The sequence below is a fragment of the Lepisma saccharinum genome, chromosome 18, assembly GCF_977018435.1.
Source record: "Lepisma saccharinum chromosome 18, izLepSacc3.1, whole genome shotgun sequence".
NCBI classification, from domain to species: Eukaryota; Metazoa; Arthropoda; class Insecta; order Zygentoma; family Lepismatidae; genus Lepisma; species Lepisma saccharinum.
The window spans coordinates 25891276-25916728 of NC_139246.1; the positions used below are offsets into that span (position 1 = coordinate 25891276).

Consider the following 25453-nt stretch of genomic DNA (forward strand, 5'->3'; position numbering starts at 1 on the left):
CACACCTTTTTGAACAGTATCTTTATAACAGAACCAAGAACTTACTAACCCCATTTGTTTTTTTTTGATTTTTCTTCCACACCTCCTTGTCTTTCCAGTTTCTCTTCCCTCTTCAGCTCCTTCAAGCGCTCCTTCTCTTTGGCTCTTTCCTTCTCCCTCGCTCTTTCCCTTTCCTCCCTTCGCTTCTCCCTTTCTCTCTCTCGCTCCTTTTCCTTCTCGGGGTCCTTTTCACCATCACCTTCTTCTTCTTCTTCCTCATCTGTGCTTTCTTCGATGGGAAGAGCACTCTTGATTTCCAGTGGACAGTCAGACTCTTTGGGTTTGATTGAAAAACACACTGGTGCTGTTTTAACAGAAAGGAAAAATATAATTATTAATCATGAGACAGAATATACAGTCTTCTATAAATAAACAGATATAACAGGTAAAAAAAGGTAAAGTGTTCCCCTGTGCTTAGCACCACGCCATGAAGGCGTATAGGGGGTGTGGGGGTAACGCCCCACACTTTCTTGATCCGGTCGTGAGTGGGGGTGATGTGATCAGCATCACGCCCCTGACCGCCTTTACCCCCCAGGGTTTCCCCCAGGTACCCATGTTATTCGACGCTGGGTAGGCGCCGGGGCCGCTTCCACCGTTAGATATAACAGGGTGGATAAAAATAATGATTTTAATTTTTAAAAAAAATTTTGATGATTTTTTTATTTAAATCGCTTGATTTTTTTTAAAACACACTTAAAATTGCTTGTATGGTTTTTGGTACCATACATATAGATTTTTTTATAAAAAGGTTTCTAGTGAACGGCAATATAAAATATTTGAACACTTCGACTAAAGCAAATAAAAAATATATGTAAATATACATTTCTCTGTTTCTGATACTGTATAGCTACATGAATCTCATATTGAAATGTTTGTCGAGTGTGTTAATGAAACTATAATAATTTCAGTAACTTCTCTTCCAGTGAAAATAAAACATTCTGGATGTAATCTATAATGTTAACTTAAATTTTTTTTAAAGTATTTGTTTTTAAAGCATTTGCAGCTGAATTTTGGAAATTTTTTTAATGATAGTTTGCAAAATATCAGATGCCAGGTTTATTTACAGTTTTAATAATGACACTATTTTACAGTTTAACATGATTAATTTTGTACATTTGTCAACACAAAATGTTTCCTATTTTTGCCTATGTAAAGTGTTGAATTTTTAATCAAGAGAAATTTAAATGGCTTTAGTTTCAAATAATTGATTGATTTAGTTCATTTTACTTCGCGTTTTGTGCCTCTTGGCTAATTTGCGAAGATGGGGGGATGTGTCATGAAATGAAATTGATGAATGGACATTCACAAACAACCAAGCCCGAGCGGAATTCGATCTTGGGATCCTTGGCGTTGCAGCGCGATGTGCTAACCACTCGGCCACAGGGTCCGCCTTAGTTTCAAATGAGCTTCACCGCATCAGTACATATATTTTGTTTCCTTTCTTTTAGAGCCTAATAAACACCATTAACCTTTTGCATCCCGAGCATCTTGATCGAAATCCTACATGTAACCCCTTGAATCCCGAGCATCTCGATCGAGATCCTCTAGCACGCTCGTAGTTTTTACGTTATAATGTCGCTATTTTTGGCTGGATTTGCGATTTTCTTCTTTTACATTATTGTTAACACACACATTAAACAACTATGACTCTTGCACGTCTTGGTGTCGGAACAAAAAAGATGGGAAAATGACAGCTTTTTTGTGCAGCTTCCTCACAAAGGAAAAATAATTCCGACAAAAAAAAAAGGCTGGATTTGTTAGCAATTTTTTTCTTCCATCACTGGAAACTATACGGGTGAAAAGTTTGCTTCTCGGTACCCAAGGTCACAAGGAATTTTTCCCGTGTCACCACAAGAAGGGAGAGAGGTGTTGAGGAAAACTTTGTTATTACAAAGAAAAAGTTTGAAAGCAAAACGAAAACGGGTCTGTCTTGCCAAGCACATGTTTTTCAAGTTGCTGCAATGTGACCTGCATTGTCTAAAAATAGAAAGGTGCCGCAGATGCAAGACAGGGGAAGATTTGGCACACTTTCGTCACCCTTTTCCTGGCTATCGTTCTAGCAACATTCCATAGCTCAGCGGTGGTGGTTTCGTGCATGCATCAGTTGTTTTTTTTTGTGTGAAGTTTGTTATACGACCTCTTCAATTAGTTTGTGAGCGTGTGTGTGTTTGTGGGAACGAGCTGTTCAAGTGCCATTAGTGCTAATAGTGTCTGCAGTGTTTCCAAAATGCTTATAGCCGACCATGGCATCTCTTCCTTTACGACGACTTTTTGACCAAATGTGCACTTACGTATATTTTGAAAGAGTCAGTGGTGCACAGACATGTCGTTTTGGGGCTACAAGTCATGTTATATTGGTCATATGATAATAGTGCAATTATTTTCGTGTTCCTAAAACTATAGCGATTATTTCCATGTGTATTGTTACAATGTCTTGTACTTTTTGTGGGGGTGGGAGGGGGAAGGGGCAAAACCCCCTTATTTTTTAAAAAAAAATCTTGAATTTTCAGGTATAGTCCGAATCTATGGTTCATTCCGAGTAAAACGATATATCATTTGTCTGTCTATGGTAATTACCATCTGATCTAGTCATTTTTATAAAACTCAGAATTTTGATGAAAATTGGCTTGGGCGGCAAGGGCTCGGGTGGCTAAAGGTTAAATGAGATTAATGTAATTTCCCCAAAAGTGATTCAGATATCTGCAAAACCCTTATGTACATCCTGATTTAAATGAATCCACCTTGACATATAGGCATACCACAATGTTATCAAAAATTCACATAATCACTGTATATATTTCAAAATATTTCAACAAATCTTCATTATTAAAGTGGTGTTGACTAGGAGTGAGCTAATGCCATTTAGAACAGATAGCTATCCCAACACTCTTACAGATTCCCACCAACACCGATACTTGAAAACAGTATAGGAATGCATATTTCGTTTTTGATGGAAACACAAAATATGAAATGAAGTGAAAATTAACTGCAAAATAAGAACTAAACTCTGATATATCCTGAGAGTTATGCAGATCATGAAAACTGATAAATGTTTCTAAATATTTCAGAAGCACAGGAATAAACTTAATACTTAATAATAATAATAATAAGCCGGACCTTGTGGCCAAGTGGTTAGCACATCACGCTGCAACGCCAAGGGTCCTGCGTTCAAATCCCGCTCGGGCTTCGTTGTTTGTGAATGTCCATTCATCTATTTCATCATTTCATCACACATCCCCATCTTCGCAAATTAGCCAAGAGGCACCAAACGTGAAGTAAAATAATCTAAATCAATAACAACATAAATGCGTTATTAGAAGGGAAATGCTTATTTTGTGTAATAAGTAGTTATTAGGGTTATACAGTCAACTCTCGATTCAACGACCTTTCACAGTTCTTGGGAAAAGGGTCGTTATTTCGAAGAGGTCGTTATTGGAATTTGCACCAATTTTCAGCTTAAAGGGAGCTCAAACGGACACAAAAATGCCTAGGAGATGGTAACACCATTTATCCTGGTAGTTATACAACCTGTTATGCACAGTATGCGTGTTGTGAGAAGGAAAATAGAACATGAAAAAGTTTTCACAAAAGAGAATTTAAAATAATGTTACTTTGTTTCAATTGTGCACAGTCGTTGCTTTCCCAGGAAATTCTTACAATTCTAGTTCATGAGAAACCCGTTTGCACTGAGACCAATGGAAAGGAAAACAATCTCTCGATTATTGCAAGTGAAACTCGAAGAATCTTGACACCAGCCAGACCGGTGCCAGCAAACGTCGGGAGATTATCGGGCAGAATGAATGTTGGATTTTATACGGGTCTACTGGAGCATTGTTTGTTACAAGATTAACTGGCAAGATTAGATCTCTCGGGAGAAACAACACAACCTCTCTAGGTACGAGACAAAAAAAAATAAAGGCAGGGCTGTAATTTTCGTTCTGGTTCGGCTGTGTAAAATACATCGTAAAAAAAGTCAGTTTTCTTTGCTTCAACCAACTTCATTCACCCTTCCCCATTCAAGGGAGCAGTCCAAACTCCTTCCTTTACTTGCATTGTAATCCAGCGTGAAAAAGGAAACGTGCAACTTGCGTTCTGTTTCACCCATTGCGTATTCTAGGACACGTCATTAAACAGCGTGGCAGTTGATAATCAGTCGGGTTTGGAATTGAATTTAAATTTTAACTGTATATTTAGTCCCAATTAGCCAGCTCATCAGCATAAAATGAACTGAAAACAAGCTTTATGAAACTACGCATTCTCACATACCTATCAAAATTTGGTAGATCGTTATTTACTCTCACGTTAATCAACGATTTAATGTTGTATTTAGGAGTATTCTCGATGTCAAACACCCACCCCTCCAAACCTCTTCCCCTTGAATAATGTCTTTTTAATCGGTCTCAGCAACCATTCCTATATTGAACACACTTTTTTTTCCCCTCCACATGAATGGTTCTGAAGAAAAGCGGATGCAAATTAAATTTACAGATTTGCTTATCAGAAGGCGCAGAACATGAAGTTATTTTGTTTTCCTTTCTGGAGATCGAATTTAGTTATCGTCAAATCAAAAGGAACTTTTAACAGCAGTGTAAAGAAGAAAGAAATGACCCTTGCTTTACGTTTTACCATGCAACAGACAATAATACGGGCAATATTTCCTATGCAGACAACAGCATTAAAAATAATAATAAATAAAAAAACTGAATTCTGCAATTATCAACATTGCCGTGCACACTAGTGGCGGAGAATGAGCTGGGGAAAGGGTAGAGGGTCATTTTTTTTTTTTACTTGTTTTATGGTTTTTGTTCGTTTTCAAGAATATATCCAGAACTGGTTGCCCCATTTTAGACGTCGAAGGAAAGGAAGACTTTTCCACCCTCGCCTGTAATCAGCCCGCATCAGCAAAAAAATTGTGGCCGAAACAATCTGCATCCCCCCCTTTACGTTTGCTGACAGGAAAAGAGGGAGAAGTCAGTCAGCCAACGGAACACTTTTTTGGCAGATATTACTACATCGACACAATTAGGAAAACGTATGAAGTGGGAAATGGGAGTTATGATGCACGTAAGATCGAAGTAAACTTTTGCGGAAACCTGGATGAAAACGCATTAAGCAGGTTGACGATCTTTAGTTCACCTATCTGTCTTGATTATCTCTGACAGTTTCGCTTTTTTATGAAGTGTTGCAGGGAACAAAGAACACGGTTTGAATAAAAGAGGTTACGGGAAGTTGTCGGCTACAAGGCCGAGAGTTGCTCACTCACAGGAACCTGCTGAACTGTAGGTCAGAGCTGGACATATGGGCCAGACTTGCATCTGTATTTTCGAACATTCCTGCGATCTTGACCTGCCATACACATTTGCAAAGACTGCAAGTCCAGCAGTCATTTCGGGCTGCTCCCACCCTCCCCCGCGAGTTTTCAGCAGCTCTTAGGACAAGGAAACAAGTCAAGTCGATTTAAAATAACATCCAAGCACATTCGATCTTCTTTTCTAGCGTATTCAAGAGCAAGCGTGGCAAAACAAGCCTGGCACGTTGGGTAGCGGCAGTCGGGTGCAGGGTAACATTGGTGCACTTGAGGGAGGGGAGGGCAGAGGTCAAGTGCTATTGGATATCACTCAAGCATAGTGTGGTGGTGTCTATTTTTAGTTCAGACCTAATTGTGAGCGGTAGAGCGCTCGTTAAGGGAATGAGTGGAGGAAAAAAATGCATTTTTGGCCGATTTCCTTCAATTTTTCAACTTGTTTTTCCCCAAATTTTTCACGGTTCCCGGGAAAAGGGTCGTTACTTCAAGAGGGTCGTTATACCCGGGGTCGTAGAATCGAGAGTTGACTGTATTCATCATTTTATACACTGCTTTTGATCCAGAAATGTGGCCAGTTTTTTTAACAGAAATCTTTATGGAACTGTACCATTGCATTCTACAAGTTTTGTTTTCAAATATTCATAACTTCACGAGATAATATTGAATCAGAATATCTATTTCTACTCAAATTCCTGTTGCAAAAATCAAAATTATGGATTTTGCATATGATATTTAGACAGTCCACGAGACAACCGGCCTCAGGTTTTTCAATATCAATATCACTGGTATCAGCTGATACTGATACATCGGAACTGGCTCAAGTTATTATTCCTCTACTGACAAATGGAAGAGGGAAACTGTGAAAAGTGACCAACAAAACAATTTTTTATGAACAGCAGACAAAATTAACAATAATAAGGAGGAAAATAGGAACTGAAGGGGTAGAGTTCATACACATTTAAAAAGAAACAAAGAAACAAACAAGATAAGTTTCCAGAGACACCTGGTCTCACCTGGTTTCAAACGAGAACGTGCATCATCATCATCCAGTTTTGAGTCATCACTGTCCGGCGAATTAGGCTGCTGAGGTTCACTTGGAGCATCCTGGCTTGCTTCATCCTCAGTCTTTGGCTGTGTAGCATCCATTGCTTCATAGAAAGCCACTTTATGCTGATAGTAAGCATGATGTTCATGAGTTGCCTCCAAAAACATAAACCTGGTATCACCTGTTTTAAGACATTTCAGTCTGAGATTAGAGCTACAAAACGAACACTTCACTTTCCTTATAAATTAGTTCCAGCACAATAACTGAGTAAATTGAATAAAATACTGTAAAACATGTATAAGAGATTAAATTTTCGATTTTTTTAATGGACTTCAGTCTCTTCATACCAACAGAGACACTCTTTTTGGTCATACATGAAAATTTTGTAAACATTGTGATTATCTACGTGATTTCTGGTCTTTATGCAGGCTGAGTTGATACAAATACCACTGAATTAGTGCCACTGATAAAGTTCAGACATAAAATTTACCGATAACCGATATTCTACCAATCCGATACCTTGATAAAAAAAATAAAAAACCGGTAACATTTTGTGGTGTGAATTTATTAATTTAAATAAAATCATTTTTGAGATTCACCAGTACCAAATGATTATTTTCTCCACACAACAGTTTCATTATCTTGGAAATTATGCAAAATTAGAAATTTTCATTTATTTTGAAAAAGAATTGTTTGAAATGAAGTGGATTTTTGTGATAAATTGACAGATTGAAAGATTCTCTCAGGATCGACCAGGGAAAATACTTCTACCCTGAAGATGAGAGTGACATTAGCTCTCAAAAGCTTGGAATCTTTTCCACAACTCACCTGGTCGATAGCCGGAGAGAATCTTTTCATCACTCGTCGCCAGGAAAGCTTCAAGACTTACTTCAAGCTATTTTAATATTCAAATGAAATTCTTGAACATTGTAAAGCAAAACTATGGCAAATTGAAGAATATAACTGCAGTGGAACACTTACATTTTAATATTAATCAATATTTTTGTTACTAATTTCTAGAGGCATGCATATTTCGTTTTTGATGAAAACACAAAATATGAAATAACACATTGTAATGTTAATTTTTCATTCTGAAAGGTGTGAGTTGCATTTTTCTACCCTATCTTGTCACGAAATAATGCGAAATGAACTGCAAAATGCGAAATAGACTCTTATACACGAAATTTAGTTTATTTACCAACATGACACTTTCTGAAGTCACAATTATCCTGCAAGTTATACAATTCACGGAAAATTGATTAATTCTGCTGTAAATATTTGAGAAGCAAAAATGGACAACTTTATACAGGAATAAACTTAATATTCTGGAAACGACATAAATGTGCTATTAGAAATGATATGTTTATTTTGTGTAGTAAGTGCAGTTCTTAAATCAAATTTGGGATTATATTCAAATTTTTTAAAACCAAAATGTCACTTTATATACCACTTTTTCACCACTATAACAGCAAAATATTATTTTATTTACCGCTTTTGAACCCAAAATTTAACTCTGTTTTTGTACCGAAATTTTGCTTTATTATTTACCAAAAATATGTGCCTCTACTAATTTCAAGCAGTGGTGTCTACTCAGCCCTATTCTTTTCCAAATCACAAAATTATTTTAAACTTCTGTAGAAGTAATTCTAAAAATCTTGTTTAGATTGTTTTTGAAATGTTAGTACATACTACAAGCCAATATTGGTCAGTAATCATTGACTGACAATAAATTGCATCAATGTTTTACAAATTCACTACAAACATAACCTTTTCAATTACAATACTCCCTCGGCATCTTACGAGGGCCGCACTGAAAGTTTCAGGAATCAGGCACTAGCAACTATGCAATCTGTTAGATTTTGTTATATTTATAAACTGTGATATTTGTCGACTGTAAATACAAGGACAGATGTAACACGGATTCTTTTTCGGTTCAGGATAGAAGTTTGAAGTGAGGAGTTTGTAAAAAAATGGAATTAACAAGAGAGAACTTACGTGCCATGATTTATTATGATTTTCGGCAAGGTTTAACACAGCAACAGTGTGTTACTCGAATGATCGAAACTTTTCACGAAGATGTCCCATCAAAGACGACAATTTATCGCTAGTTTCAAGAATTCAGATGTGGCCGGGTTAGCCTTAGTGGTGAAATTCGTGAAGGCCGCCCACCGACAGCCATTGTGCCAGAAAACATGGATGCCGTTCGTGAACTAATCAACAGTGATCGACACGTGACTTATCGCGAAATTCAGGGTTCCTTAGGTATTGGCATGAGTCAAATACAAACAATTTTGCACAATCATTTAGGTGTGAAAAAGCATTGTGCCTGTTGGATGCCACACAATTTAACAAAAGCACAAAAAGACGACCGTGTGAAGTGGTGCAAGGCTATGATCAAACGGTTCAAGTAGGGATCATCAAATCTTGTGTTTAACATCGTCACAGGCGATGAATCATGGATTTACTCTTATGAACCTGAAACAAAGCGACAATCTGCTGTGTGCGTGTTCCAGGATGAGCCTAAACCAACGAAAATTGTTCGTGCATGCAGTGTGTCGAAAAAAGTGGTTGCCTCTTTTTTCGGTAAATCAAGTCACATTGCGACTGTTGCACTAGAGAATCGTAGAACAGTCAATGCAGAATGGTATACCACAATTACCTGCCACAAGTACTCCACGTGCTCAGAACTTCAAACCCCAATCCTCGAATCATTCTGCATCATGACAATGCCAGCTCGCACACAGCATCTGACACAAGGAACTTTCTGGATCATGAACAAGTCGAACTCATGACTCATCCAGCTTATTCACCTGACTTAGCCCCATGTGATTCTTTTTGTTCCCAACAATCAAAAACAAGTTGCGTGGTCAGCGATTTTTCACTCCCGAAGAGGCTATCAAAGCATACGAAATGCATGTCTCGCAGGTACCAACTTCAGACTGGCATAACTGTTTCAACAATTGGTTCCATCGCATGAAACAATGCATTGCTGTAAAGGGTGAATATTTTGAAAAGCATTAAAAAAATGATGTACTTTCATTATTCTTCTTTATGTCATTTTCCCGAAACTTTCAGTGCGGCCCTCGTATAATCTATTTCAAATAGCTAATCAATTTTAAATAAGTTCACATTCTTGTTAAAAACCATACAAAACAAATAAACAGCACAATAAAATACACTTTAAAAGCATGTTTAGGCTTTACAACTTAATCCCAGAGTAATTGTCAGGGTTGGCCAAGAGACGAAGAGGAAGAAGCTGCCAGTATCCCAACCCATTCATCCAAATCCAGTGGAGCAGCTCACGAAAGTGCTTCTGGGAACTTTGGCCTCTTCTTCCTCTCAAGCTCTCATGAATGAATCTGGGATGGAGACAAAAGCTTGAACAGACTTTTATAAAGTGTATATTATTGTTAATAGATTCTCTCGGGCTATCGACCAGGTCCGCCATCTTCACTGGGATCCCCCCCCCCCCTCCATGAACCTATAAGGGTTGATCAAATGAAAAGGTACGAAACATCGTAACAACGGAATCGTTTATATAATACCGATGCCACGATGGGAGAACGTAGCGTGATATGTAGGGGTGCGATTGGAGTCGCCACGCGGCATTGGAGCATCCAGGGGAATGCGCATGCGCAGGAGAGAGCAGAGGCTCCGATACAGAGCGCCGTCCAAGTGACGCGGCAGTGCGTGTTCGAACAGGATGGTTTTAATATTGGGAAATTCGACTGTTGAGGAGCAGCGAGGCATTATCCGTTTTCTGACAGCGGAAGGTGTTAAACCGGCCGATATTCATCGCCGGATGGTGAACGTTTACGGGGAAGACTGTGTGTCTGGTAAATCAGTGAGGAAACGGAGTGCCTGTTTTCGTTCTGCTCCATGATAACGCACGTCCACACGTCTCCAGGGTCAGACACGCGGAACTGGCCAGGTTCAAGTGGGAGCAGCTAGACCATCCGCTCTACAGTCCGGACTTATCCCCCTGTGACTTCCATGTGTTTGGTCCCCTGAAAAAGCATCTCAAAGGAAAGCGCTTCACCTCAGACGATACTCAAGGATGCTGTAAAGGACTGGGTCGCGTCACGGCCAAAGGAATTCTGGGGAAAAGCAATCATTCGGCTCGTTCATCAATGGGATCAGTGTGCTCAGGCCTATGGAGGATACTTTGAATAAAGTATTCATTTACACCGACAGTGTCGTTTTGTACCTTTTCATTTGATCAACCCTTGTATATACACCGGGTTGACGCTCAGAACTGCACTTCTACACTGAAGATGAGAGTGACGTTCGCTCTCAAAAGCTTGGAATATTTTCCACAACTCACCTCTGAGAGAATCTATTCATCATTCGTAGCCAGGAAAGCATCAAGTGTATTATTGTGTTGTTTATTTGCTTTGCATGGTTTTTAACAATAATGTTGCCTGCACGTGATGCAAGAAGGTTCTCAATGTCATATTAGTTAGCATCTGGTCTCCATTTCTCCATTGAAAAAAAAAAGACGAAAAATTTACCTTTCAGTCTATTATAATTAATGACACAAAACCTAAGTTTTCAATCTTTCACCTCCATTTCTATACCGTCAGCTTGCTGTGTAAGAAACACCTACCTTTACTCTTCACAATCACTTCAAAATCTCTTCCGTTCTTCGCCACATAACTCGCCATCTTATCAATTATCAACTGCATGTCGGGTGGAGGCATTACGAAAGCCGGACCTGCAGGTTCCACGGAGGCTTCATCCTCCTTCTCGGAGCCTGAGGATGATGACGACTCGGACTCACTTCTAGCATGTCTACTCCGGCTGCTCGATGATGATGAACTGCTTTCCGTATCATCGGCAGAGTGACGCGAAGACGTCGCTGCAGCAGGAGATGGAACCTGATGTTCCTCGGCCGCTGCCAACTTCTCTTCAGCCAATGCAGCCTGCTGATCCCGAATCTTTGTAACCAACATAGAATATGCACAATCGGCAGATGGTTTGTAGTTTATACTAGGAATGGACGGTGCCTGTTGGAAACAACAAACATAAATTTACAACAGGACCATTATAATCTAAATATAGTAATTAAACCTTTTACATGTTGCTTTTATAACATATTCAAAAAATCATGCGACTGTCAATTTACAAATAAGCAACATATGAAAGATGAATACATATAAAACTATTATCAAAATCGAGAATTAGAGCACTAAATACACCTTAGCAATATCCATGCATTTTTACAATAAAAAAATCAATAGTTATAACAGTGCTCTATCCTTAAAGTTTAATAATTTCTGGCTAATACCCCTTTACATACATATACTAAAAAAAATATTAATCTTACAAATTAGAATAATTTTACAAATTTGAGCATTATATATTTAAAGCACTTAATTTTCCATACAGCAACAGATACAGAACTTCATCCGTACCGTTATCTCTCAGTCCTGAAAAAAGAAATATTGACATGATTACAAAAAAATCACAGAACAGTACACAAATGTTAAGCAATATATGTAAACTGGTGAACCAACAAAACTTATGTGCAAAGTAATTTAAACTTAAACCCAACTATCAAATCAAATATCTTACATAGACATTATTGGCTTCCTTGTAAGCATGCTACTACGAAAAAAGTTTATAAATCCTAACAAGAGTTACATAAATACAGAGAAACTTGTACTCCCATTTTCCACGAAACTGTTTTTTTTTTTTATAGTTCTATTAATATCAGTGGCCACTGCCACCATCCTTGTTGGAACTTGTTGCACTGTTGCTTGGTATATGGCACACAACACACACCCCCATAGACACCAAACTCAAGGAAACGCACGCCATAATGAACTTCCCACACGAGCTTAATATCGATAGTGGACAGGCTCACTACACTTGGATTCCCCTACTACAACAATTAATACCAGTCAATAGCAGACGGCACAAACACAGATGACAGTTGACAACAGCACACCTAGTGGCAACCGGAAAATTAAAAACAATAGAAACATGCCAAGCAACAGTGCAAGTTCCAACGAGGATGGTGAAAGTGACCACTGTAATTAATAGAACTATGAAAAAAAAACTGTTTCGTGGAAAAAATGAGTACCAGTTTCTCTGTATTTATCTACTACAGCATCTCTCATTTCCAAAATATGAAAGAAGAGTTACATAGTTTTAAACATATAGAGACATTTCAAGGTCGAGCTTCTAGCCCCCCACTTTGGGCAAATTCTCTGAACAGAATGCCAGAGCTGCAGAAACATTACTGCCCAGCAAGATATTTTCACCAACCAAAATTTTGACTGCAGCATTCCCAGTCTATAAAGGAAATACTTTACACACAGTTCAAGAGCTTATTGAGCAACACTGAACAGTGTATTTTTATTTCTAAGGTTACTGCAACCCCTCCCTAACTGCTCAATTGCATAAAAAATATTCTACCAGACAGTTGGTACAAAAACAAAACTGGGCAACACTAAGTAGCAGTGCACTGAAGAACAAAAATGGTAACAACGGTTACAAATTGCTAATTCTAATCTCTTCGCCATGGTATAGGGTCCTTCGTTTCCCCAATTAGAGAGTAAATCACCGCCATAAATTATTGTTTAAGAGTCTACGTATTTCCCATTTTGCAGTTCATTTCACATTATTTCGTGATAAAACAGGGTAGGAAAATGCAACCTCACACCTTTCAGAAACATGAAAAATTAACATTACAATGTATTATTTCACATTTTGTCAAAAACAAAATATGCATGCCTCTAGTGATAAGACGAAATGGACGAAGGAACTACGAACATTAATATTAAATAATATTTTAATAATTCTCTGAATGTTGGTGACAATGGTTCTACATTGCATTCTGCAGGCATCATTGTCTAGTGCTTTCAACTATACTAGACAATGGATAATGCCCAATTAACATTGCATGCTAATGAATATTTTGAACAATTTTTAAGTGTCTCAATTGGTGGGAATTCGTACGAGTACCAACATCACTCTTGGTATCAACTCAACACTATATACAGCCTTTATGAAACGAACTACATAAAACATAATCCTAGCATTACCGTTTTATTTACATGTAGGTTTGTATACTGTACTGCTTATAGTTTCAGAGTTACTAGCCTTGGAAAATTTTCTGCATCACACTTACATTCTACTGTACTCTCACAGACATTGCCATGTCAAAATATGGGGAAAGATGTGGTATTTGAGACAAGGTTTCCAAGGTATATGGTAGAGAAGATAAAATATGTAATGTATGCATGGGTAGACGAAACTAAAAATAATTGAGGAGCCAGTTTTTTTTTTTTTTTATAATTATTATTTAATGTGGTCTAAGAAAGCCATGAATCTATCTTAAGATAATAGATTCTGTTCTCAGTTTTTCTTGCCATTGTTCGCCATAGCATACCTTCTTTCCAACATGTATCCAAATCAGACACCATAGCTGCTCTGAATATTCACTCTTCATCCTTTCGTAGTGATCTAAAAAGGTTTTAAAAAAAAAAAGGTAAAGTTCTCCCCTGTGCTTAGCACCACGCCATGAAGGCGTATAGGGGGTGTGGGGGTAATGCCCCACACTTTCTTGATCTGGTCATGAGTGGGGGTGATGTGATCAGCATCATGGCCCTGACTGCCTTTACCCCCCAGGGTTTCCCCCAGGTACCCATGTCATTCGAAGCTGGGTGGGCGCCAGGACCGCTTCCAACGTTAAAGTTCACGGATTTGAACCGGCCGGGGATCGAACCCGGGACCTTGAGCATGGTTGTCAGACGCGTTACCGATTGAGCCACTAGCAGACATGAAATTTTTATACAAGATACTAAATGGCAAAATCAGAACAGATCTAATAATCAGTGAATTCACACTTAGGGTACCCCAAAAGCAAACGCGCACCCTGCAACAACCCAACCACTAGGTTATCCCTTCTACAACGTTCCTCGTTTTACAGGCTGCCAGAAATCTACAACAAACTTCCCCTGGATGTAGATATTTTCCTTCCAGAACGTATTTTTTATATATTACTGACCAAGAACATATAAAACTATCCCATCTTGTTATTGTTTTTATCTTTTGTTATTTTTTGTTTCTACTTTATGTTGTTTCAGTGTAAAATGGCCAAATACGACTATTTGAAACTCTGAGTAAGTAAATAAATAAATAAATAAAAAGATAAAGCTACACATTTTGAAATGTATTAATACATTTTCTTTATTAATTAATTAAAGATTGGAATAAAAGTAGGGCTGAGCCAATACCGATGGCGATCTGGTATCGGAATCAGAAAGTATTGTTTGGAATTTATTTACCGATACCGATCAATACTTTTCCGGCATTTTGGGATTTCACAGGCTGCGCAAAAATGCCTCTCGGCACTTTCGTGAAGTCTATCTTGGAAATTATGCAAAATTCGAAGTTTGTCTTTATTTTGTACCAGTTGTGTTTGAAAAAATTAAATTTTCTGATGACATAACTTGTAATTTAATATTATGTAATTTTTGTACATTTTAAAGCAAAAATGTTGCATGTAGTTAGGGTGGAATACTTACACCCTATTCTTAGTGAAAATTTAAATAACTTTTAATTACAGTAAAACCTATCTATCCCGGAACATGATGGTTCCGAGCAAAATTTTCCATCTTAACAGTTTTCCTTCTTATACAGGGTTGACTTTAAATACAGTATAGAGTGCTGCAGGAAATAATGGAAAGACAGATTTACATTTCGCATTACTTATACTGTAGAGTACTAATGCATGTACGTACATGAATAAAAATGTGATACAGTTGCAATAAGCATAGCAGAGATTACAATTATGTAACTACACAACATGTTGGTACACATTTTACAGTGTTGTAAGAACGTACAGTACGTACTTATGTATCTTTTCGATCCCGGGACCCCTGGCATCGTAGCGCAACGTGCATAGAGGGAAAGAGAAAGACTGAAAGATGGAATAAGAGTGGTGATGAAAGATTGAGATAAAAGTGAAGGAAAAAAGAAAGACAGAAAGATGACGAAAGAACAGAGGAGAAATAGACAAAGAAAGGTGGAGAAAGAGGGTAAGAGATGAAAGAAAGAAACGGAATCGTAACAGCTATGAGTATTGTAGCGCATTCTTTCATATCGACAATGTTACCGATAAGCGAGTGTCAACAGAGGTGTGATCCACTTACAGTATTGCATTGTTTTCTTGCGAGCGAAAGAAATAAAGGAAGAAATTTCCATCTTACTGAGAATAAAAACATCTCGTTGGTCTTGAAATGGTGTTCCGTTTCCACGTTAAGGAGGTTTCCGCATTAAGCAGGTCATTTTCAGGTATAAAATCGGTCCATTCTGGGGACTTTTTTTCCGTATTTACAGGTTTCCTTCTTATAGAGGTTCCAGGATATGCAGTTTTTACTGTATTAGAATTTTCAAGTATCGGTATTGGTGGGAATCGGTCAGAGGTTCGGTATCGGTTCAGAGTGGTATTGGCTCAGTCCTAATTAAAAGTAATTAATTCTTGCGCCGGAGTGGTCTTGCTCAAGAAGGCTCTACCTCTAACAGCATGAATGACTATGCAATACATTCTAATATATGACCGACTCTAACATATCGCCTCATATTTTTAAAATTCTGCTAGCATTAGTATAAAAATTTACAATGGCATGTTTATTATTCTGATTTAATGATACACGTGATACAGAAAAAACACAAACATAAAAAAAAAAACATATTTTACTTGTTAGTAAAAAAAAAGGCAAAGGAAATTTCAGTAAGCGATCTCCAATTTGAAAATTCAGGCACCAGGTGGATATTATCAGGCACTATGGTGACTGGGCATGCTGCATTTTTCTACCCCTCAATGTGGGTATCATCAACAGGAAAATGAAAGCAACAGTACAGCTTTAAGAGAGAATAAAAAGGGCAAGAGTGAAGAGGTATGGATATATGAGGAAGATGTACCATAGTACAGGATAATTATAAATGATTCATCAGGAAATATTTCCAAAACTATTAATATAATATGTGTGTGCTAATCATGAAACGAAAGAACACATCTGAAAGTTTAATTTCTCATATTTGTAAACTTTGTGCCTGCCGACAGATGGCAGCACAAACAAAGTTTCCAAAATGGCATCTATGCAGCAGAAAGCATTCTGTGTTTTGGAATGTTGCAGTTGTGGTTGTTTCCACAAGTGAAAGAGGACTCCAATAACTTTGTATTCCAACTTGATGGGGCACCGCCCCACTGGCAGTACGTCGCTACCTGAACGAAAAATCCCACGCCATTGGATTGGGAGATGTGCTGAAGATGACTTAGTGATTTTTACCAGAGCCTCCTAAATCTCATGACCCAACAGTTTATGATTCTTTCCTTTGGGGGAATTTGAAAGACACAGTGTGTGTGCCACCACTACCAACAACTTTGGTTGAGCTGCAGGATCGCATTACAGCTGCATTTACGGCCATTAGTAGGGTTATCTTAGAGCGTGTGTTGGGCGAACTAGACTAGAGTGTGTGTTGGGCAAACTAGACTATCACATAGATGTGTGTCGTGTGACGAAAAGGGACAGTTTCTGTTTATTTTAACATATCATTCTTTATTGTATGTGTTATATATTTTAATGCAGCCCTTTCAAAGTCAATGAATCATTTATAATTACCCTATACCATAAGAATGTGAAAGCAGTGGAAAGAACCCCTTCTTTTCCACAGCAGTAGGAAAAGTAAAGAAAGAAGATAGGTGAAGAGGGAAAAAAAATAGAGGCTTGACCTTGATGCTGGCCGATTCTGAGTAGGAAAACTGAACAGGATGATGCTGCTTTGAGTAGATACAATTCCACTAAACTGTGACCGAATATATAAATTTAATCAGTTCAAAACAACGTGAATTCCTGAAAACTGCATGCATACTTACAAGGTAGCCAATACTCTATTTTCAAACACTGACAAAACTACCCTTTTCAAAAGAAAACCATTCAAATGTACATGATCAGTCAACTAACTTTACTAAGTTGAAAACTTAATTCACTACGAACACCAACTACGTTCTCTTCTTTTCAAATAATGAATTGAAAGAAATTGCTTACCAGTTCAACACGGGATGAACTAGATGCTAAAGCTGGATGCAGGTAGTGCTCATCCTCATCATGTTGGTTTTCTTCTTCTGTAAACAAATTAAAGGAAGGAGTTAAATTTGATGTAACTAAATTTTGACAGATTAATTGTAATTTTGATTTACTTCTATTTCAGTTAACAGGGTGTCCGAAAAGTCATAGTTGTGTGACATTGAACATACGGAACCTTTGTACAAAAAGTGATCGAGATATGAAGCTTACGTTGGTATTTACTTCGTCTATGTGGATATTTTTGAAACATTAAACAGGAAAACCATGCTGTATATGAACGTTCAATGTGCCGAAAAACAAACGGACCATGCTGTATATGAACGTTCAATGTGCCGAAAAACAAACGGATAAAAGACAGCTGTGGAGACCCTTGCAAAAATTTTAGATTTGAATTGATGGTCTTTGTGGGTATTTATCAAATAGATAAAATAATGATAACTTTTAATGCATTTTATGCATTACAGATGATTTTATGAGGTTAATTATGACATTCATAAAAAGTGTATTTTTTCGACATTACGAGGTGCACTGGCAACATTGGTCGTATCAGAGGGCAGAACCAGGTGTGCCCGACATCTGGCTCTGTTATTCAATCAATTCCAAGATGAAATAAAAGATTTAAATTTTATCGTAGAAGGATGGGTAGGTTGGTTCTCAAGCTATGATTTTTTTGTACTTTGCGGCAAGTTTGAAAAGCGCACACTTGAAAAGGCATCGGCTTCAAGGGAATACAGATACACAAGGCTCCGTTCGCTAAAGATTTTAAGTCCACTTTATGCACAGAAGGCTAATCAGGACTGGACCTACAGTTTAAAGTGGGATCCAAACCACTATGTGCCTCCATCTATCCTGTCTAACCCTGGATCTCTCGATTACAAGGTGACGACGTTGATATTATGCCGTCAAGGAGGCACGCCACTGGATTTGGTATTCAAAAGGATTATTCTTGTGTTATCCACAAGATAAGAATTACGGTTTTGTTTATCAGAAGGCAGGACAAGAACGAAAAGTTGCATCTTGTATGTTGGAGTTGATGACATTGCTGCCAGAAGCAATATCAGCAAGGGCTGCTTTGGAACAACCAGACATATCACTGGCACTGGTAGCAGTCTCCCACCAGACAGACTGGCACCAACGAACAGGTTGTGGAATAGAAGGTCATGCGTGTTTTAAAGATAAAGCACTTGTTGAGGATGAGAAGCTGGACCACAGCATTCAAAGCATCATTTTTTAAAAAATCAGCAGCATGCTTATTCCCGAACCAAGTTGCAGAAAGAATGGGGGAAGGATTATTGTAATGGATACAAGAGCATTATTTCCTATGCAGATACGAGGGCTATTTTTTCAACTCCAATAGGGCTTGAAATATAATCCACAATGAATAACAAAATTGGTTTATTGACAAAAATTACGCACTCCAATAATCTACTTTTCAACGTTATCACCAAGAAGATTCAGACATTTATCATACCGATGCACCAGCTTTCCAATACCCTCTGCAAAAAGAGGTGTCTGTTGAGCCAGGTTTGCACGGTGTCCCGAAGCTCCTCATTGGTGTGGAAGCGCAGTCCTCCCAACCAATTCTTCATTGGTGGAAGTCACTCAGCACCAGGCCTGGGATGTAGGGAGGGTGATCAATCACTTCCCACTGAAATCGTTGAAGAAGGGATTGGGTTGACGCAGCAAAATGCGGTCAGGCATTGTAATGAAGAAAGACAATGCCTCTCCGTTTGTTCTGGATGGCTCTGCGAAGCCTCCGCAATGTCTCACAGTATGCAGCCACATTGATTGTGGTCCCCGGATCCAGAAAGTCAACCAGTAACATAGCTCGCACTTGGCGGGAGAGTCGATTATAGCAGACTCTACGCAGCCGTAGCTCAGCTTCAACTGAAGGGTTGGCTTTGGCAGTGGTGGTGGTAGTGGCAGGGGGATGCCAATCACGCAGCGTGATGCCCCGCTTCCTATAGTTCAAATCACAAACCCTGACACCTTCTGTAAACAAAACCACCTGCATGCAGAAAGCATTGCAAACTCATAGAAGTAAAATAATCCACACGAAAATCCAGCGTTGTTACAGGATTCATTACGTAAGGTAAAACAATGGCAAATTTGTAGTATGGGATACGCTGCCGCAAATGACGTCTCACTTTAAACCCAATGCTCTTTCTTATTTTACTTATTGCTTCACCTTTATGGTTAACTCTTTGCACCAGTAATCATTTCCCATAAATTTGGATTCTTTCTTTGAATATATTTTACTTGCATTTTTTAGACAAAATGATATAACATGGTAATGTATATTTCTAAGGTTTGATATAGATAGGAGTGTATTTGAAATTTGTTTGTACATTTTATGTAAATTGTATCTTATGTAAATAAAATATATAATGGGCATAAACAGCCATATGCATTGCTGTAAGTCCAATAAATATATTGATGATGATCAAAACAAGACAAAAAGTTCGTAAATTTATTGCGGTTGGAAACTTTGACAAGCATCCTAATAACGATTTTTGTTCCGCCAAATATAGTGCACTTCGTAAAATAACTTGATGATATGGCAAGGCAAGATAAGTGTGAACATTTTGTAGTAATATAACTTTCAATGAGCTTAGAGATTTGTGTACATAAGAATATTTTATAACATTGGTTATTTTCTAAAAATAATCATGTGAACAGCAAGGAAGTAGTGCAACTTAGTAATATTGCCTGACTTAGCCTTAGAAAAATAACATGCCGAGTTCTATGCATGAGGGAAAGTCTCCGTTTACTCCGAGCTTGTTTACAAAACACCAGCAAGGACAGCCTTTGAAAAGGGGTGAGAAACAGATTCTACTCAATATTTATGTAACGTTCTGTCAGTGGTATCCTGAGAAACCAGTAAATGAAGTGGTTAAGTTGGTATCCCAGTGCAGTGGTGTGTCAGTGTCTGCAGTTTTAAGGGTTATGAAAGAGAGAATGACCGGGAGAGTAACAATGTATGCGGTTGCATATTCGTCTGATGTTTTGAGAACGGGTTCTTACATTCAGAGGCTCTTATATAAAATGAATAGGTGCGGCGAACTATGAGTGTAACAGCAGATGATTGCGGTCATGGATCAGCTGACGCGGAGTGATACATCGAATCGGTGAGACTGTTTGTTTACAGAAGGTCTCAGGGATGGTGATTTAGACCTTAGCGCTTCACAAGCCAGCTGGCAGCACCATTGGAGGTTGAAAAAAAAAATAGCCCTCGTAGCTACGTATAAGAAAAAACCCTTCAGTATTGCATAGCCGTGCACAGCAGTTGCAGATTAACAAGCTCTTGTGACGGTTTCTAAAGCAATATCGGATAACCGGGGTTAGCAAATTCATCTTACTATTTCCCCGACAAACAAGAAAGGAAAGTTTTCCAAGCAAGTTTTCCTCCCTCCTATACTAGGAAGGATTACGTAAAAGCATTGGTAAAGAAGTGTGAAATGTGATTAAGGTTCTCAATTGTCCAAATATGTTTTTGTGGAGGAAGGAGAACAAAAACACATCATGTCACACTTTTAGAATGTGTTAAAACTAGTGTTGAGCGATATATCGTCCACAGGATATCAACTAGATGATACTATCGTCACGATATTTTGGTGTTATGTATCGTGTCTGGGATATATCATCATGATATTTTGGCAAAATATATTGTCGGCGATATTTCATGATATATATCATGTTGGTGATATATCGTCACAATATTTCAACAATATATATCACATCAGCAACATATCATCACGATATTTGGCGATATATATCGTGGAGATGATATTATCGCCGATATCACAATACCAAAAAATATCGCAAAGTATCATTTGTGACGATATATCGCAATACCAAATTTCCGATATCTTCCATTCATAGTTAAACCCTAGAGAAAGCAGCTTTTATAGTGACTATCAGTTTCGCAATAGTGCACGTGTTCCTGATTGTAAGGTAAGCATTCAAGGTTGCATGGTGAATGAATAAGACTGCTGCAAAAGCAAGGAAGAGGGGAGGGAAAGGTCGCCTGACATACAGAACAGGCTTCTGGCATTTTTTGTCATCGGCAGATCTATAAAGTGGGAAACGAGAGTTGCGGTAAACATAAGATCGAGATAAACATCCTAATGTTCAACATGTTTTTGTGCAGGAAATTGGCTGAATGGATTAAGCGAGTAAACTTCCTTGCATCCCTTCCACCCCCTGGTGCCTTCACTGTCTATTTCTCGTGATTTTGTGAATTTACAATAACAATTTACAACAGATTAGCGCAATATAGCAAACTTTGGTGTATATGGAGTAAACCTTTTTTTTTTTCTGTGCTTAATTTTACCATTTTAATTATCTTTCAATAATACATTTTTCTCAGTTACACGTTTTTCCTTTCTGTCCTCCATAAAATGCATAACTGAGATTTTTACTGCACATTCAGAAGAATGTAAAAATTCCACAGTGTTCAACATTTGGCACTAACATTGATGGAAAGTGTTGTGCACACAAGTTGTTCATGTTACCTATTCAAAGTATTAAACATTGATTTAAAAGAAAAAGAAACATTATTTTAGCTCCTGAGAATGAACATTAAACGAATGAATACACGATTTTTAAAAAGAATAATCATATCTTATCCTTTCTAATTGTGCGTTGTGTATTTTATTTCATTTTAGGACATTTTCTGCAGGTAATAAACACTGTAATGAAATTCCTCATTATTAAGAAAGATAGTTTACATATCACTTATGAGAATTCTTCTCATAATTACTAGGGATGTGCCGAAGCCAATTACAGATGTAAGAAAATTGGCCGAAATTGACATATCGGCATCAGAATCGGCAAAAATCCGATATTTAAACCGGTACAGATTATACTAGAGTTTTACCTTCTAATAAGTTTTATATATTAGTTTTGTAAGATTTATTGAAAATTAGGTTATGATTCATCATTATTGTAGAGTTTATGTAATAAAATTATTGCAAACTCTCATTCAGAGGATCAACCTAACTCAAAATCGGAAATAAAACAGTACATTGCTGATCCAGGATATGCTGTTGTATTGGAAATTCAAAAGTGAGTATTCAAACCTGAAGAAAGTGCTGAGAAAAATACTTGGGTATACCTGATGCTTCAGTATTCAGTGATGGTGAAAGATTTGCGATAAGAGAAGAAGTCGGTTACTTCCTGAAGTGCTTCCAAAACTTGTGTTTCTGAAGTTGGATCTGGCAGCAGTAAATTTCCAACATTAAGAACAGGAATTCATTTTGCATTTCAAAGCGCTGCTTGTGTACTAATGTTAAATGTCTTGAGAATCCATGTTCTTCTTAAAGGTTCACATAACCACCTTTTGTAGATGCAAATGTACATTCACATCTCTTGAGAATATATATGTATATACATATGATATGCAATAGAAATGTACATAGCAAATTTATTTTTGTCATGCTGAAAATAACATCCCATTTCTGTTTAATAACCTTATGTATCGGAATCGGTTAAATATCGGCATCGGTATCGGTACAAAAATTATTGGTGAGTACATCGGCATCGGTGAATTTTCAGCTTCGTCACATCCCTAATAATAACAGTTTTATTTCAATACAAATAAAATAAGCAAAAATAAACTAGTAGCAACATTTTGACTTTACTCATAAATCTTTTGTGAGGTTGAGTAAATTATCAATAAAGTGTTTTAATACAGATTAACAAAGGAGGAAGAAAGAAAAAGGAACCACATTAAATCACTACAATATGGAGCCTAATTATGACAAACTTACAAGTTAATAATATGTTATTAGAAAGCAACTTACCCTCTTCCTTACTGACATGAGGTCTGTAGCGTCCATTCTTTATTGCTAACAGGAGCAGCCTGTAGTACTGGTGCAATGGACAGTCAAAGGAAAGGAAGCGAAATTGTGGGTTGTTTGCTTGTTTCATTTTTAGGAGAATCTCCATCTGAGGTCCTTGTTCGCTGATAAACATAGCAGTCTTCTCAATGATGGCATTTGCCTTTACAGTATCAGGCTGCAACAAAGGAAAAGTTTTATTAGTTTACAAGCAAACTGGTGTGTAAACAATTTCTGTAATCTGGTTCTGTGTTTTTGAATGTTCAGATTTTCTTTTGACCAATGAACTGTTATCTGTACGGCAAATTTGGATAGAATTGACTGGAGTGGCCAGGTACACGTAACAAAAAAAATAACTTCCCTTCGTGAAATATTTTTTTTTGCCCCAGGAAGTGTCGTATCACGCCAAAACCTGGGACCCCTGTCGTCATAGCACGATAGACTAATCACTTCGCCAAGGGGTCCGGCTGAAGCGCTGGAAGTAGCTTCATACAAGCATATTGCACCGGCGACCATCAGTGGATCTTTAAAACTCTGCTGACACTGGAATCGACAGGAAATCAGTTGAAATAACATAATGTCAGCCTTATGCAAAAAGTACGTTTACCGACAGGAAGGAAATGGCTCAACGGCTTTAACGATCGGAAATTTGAATCCCACTTAAATAGTTTGAGAGAACAGATCTCAGCCCAGTTGTAATCGGAAAGTTATCGAGTGAACAGTTGTTGCCTCCGATTTATAGTCTGATTATCAAAAGAGTTACCGCGGAGTGGTGCGCTCTCAAAGTTTCATTTCAGGGACCATGCCAGCACACCAGAACTGGCGGACGATCAGCACCTCCGGAACTACAGGTAAACGAACATCCTTTTCTGTTGTTGTCATGACCCTGCCAGACCAGTCAATCGAAGCATTAAATATCAAATGCTAAAGTGTTATCCTTATTTCACAGAGGCGAACCCCCTTTACATATACAAAGTACCTCTCACATATGCGAGTTGCTTTAGGCTGGCACAGCCTAAGTTCGATCCCAAAAACCCTAGGGGTTTTATACGCTACACAGTGTAAAAAAATTATTGGTTTATTTTGTAAGGTCAAATTTTCACCAACAGCGAACAGAAATACATGATATTACCACCATTTGAAAGACAAATGCTTGCCAATTTTCACATAGGTGTATATAAGAAAGTGGTTTTGCGAATCTTTAAGAACATCTTACCAGTGTCATGTTTATTGGAATGTCTAGTTCTGGAGGGGGAACAAAGGGCTCATCTCCTGAAGAATCCTCCTTTGTACTCTGGTCTGCATCATTATTTGTTTCCATAGCCACACCATCATCGTAACTGTACGCTACTTGTCCGTAAGTGTTGCCAGTGTCTGCACTAAGGGCTTGATGCAGTCTTTTCAATTCTTCCTCTAAAAACAAAGAGGATTGATATTGGGAATAAATAACATAGAAACATGTTAAAAAATATATTATTAACTATGGCTGGTATCCAAACAAATTTAATTATCTATCAGTATATTGGTTCCTTTAATACTGTTTGAGTTAATCACAACCATGAGAATGAATGGCAAACAAGTGAAATGGATGTTGGGAAGAAAATTGACACATTCCATGCATTGACCAGATTATGAACCAGATAGCTCCGGCTTCATAGTGTTGTCTGCTATAACGGTAATGGTTAGACGGTTACGCACCACTATATAAATAAAAAACTGAAATTTATGTAACAAAATATCAATTTATTGTACAAACAATAATTTTACAGCAAAAATTATAGCAAGAGATTGTACAAAATTGAGTTTATTAGATGAACGTGTTTCCAAAATTTGTAAACAGTGTCTATAGTGGATAAGTTATAGATATAGATCCGCTGGAGGCCAGATGACATTACAGGACTGATAGCAGATCTTAATATTTTTCTGGAGACCAAAATGGTCTTAATTGATTAGAAACACTGCAGCCCTGTATCTAAAAGTGTTAAGTACAGCGCATTCGGTTTAGCCTGAGCTCTGGCATGCGCAAAGCGGGAAATATTTGTTGTCTGCAGAAGACGTCACTTGACTCATCGGAGCAGTGTTGCAATTCACCGAAGTTACAATTGTACTAGACATGAAACTGGCA

General features: G+C 37.8%; 1 protein-coding gene across 6 annotated transcripts in view; it reads right to left on the reverse strand.

Annotated features, from left to right (window-relative positions):
• su(w[a]) (suppressor of white-apricot) overlaps positions 1-25453 on the reverse strand; it is a 78039-nt gene that overhangs the window by 33374 nt on the left and 19212 nt on the right. For 5 of the 6 annotated variants that reach the window (XM_083140366.1, XM_083140361.1, XM_083140364.1 and 2 more), the window contains 6 exons: positions 24545-24741; positions 23293-23506; positions 17450-17526; positions 10996-11395; positions 6358-6570; positions 50-343 (listed from right to left, as the gene is read on the reverse strand). In XM_083140366.1, coding sequence (XP_082996492.1) covers positions 50-343; positions 6358-6570; positions 10996-11395; positions 17450-17526; positions 23293-23506; positions 24545-24741 — 1395 coding nt within the window. The remainder of the gene's footprint in view (positions 1-49; positions 344-6357; positions 6571-10995; positions 11396-17449; positions 17527-23292; positions 23507-24544; positions 24742-25453) is intronic. The other variant, XM_083140362.1, reaches the window with a different exon arrangement.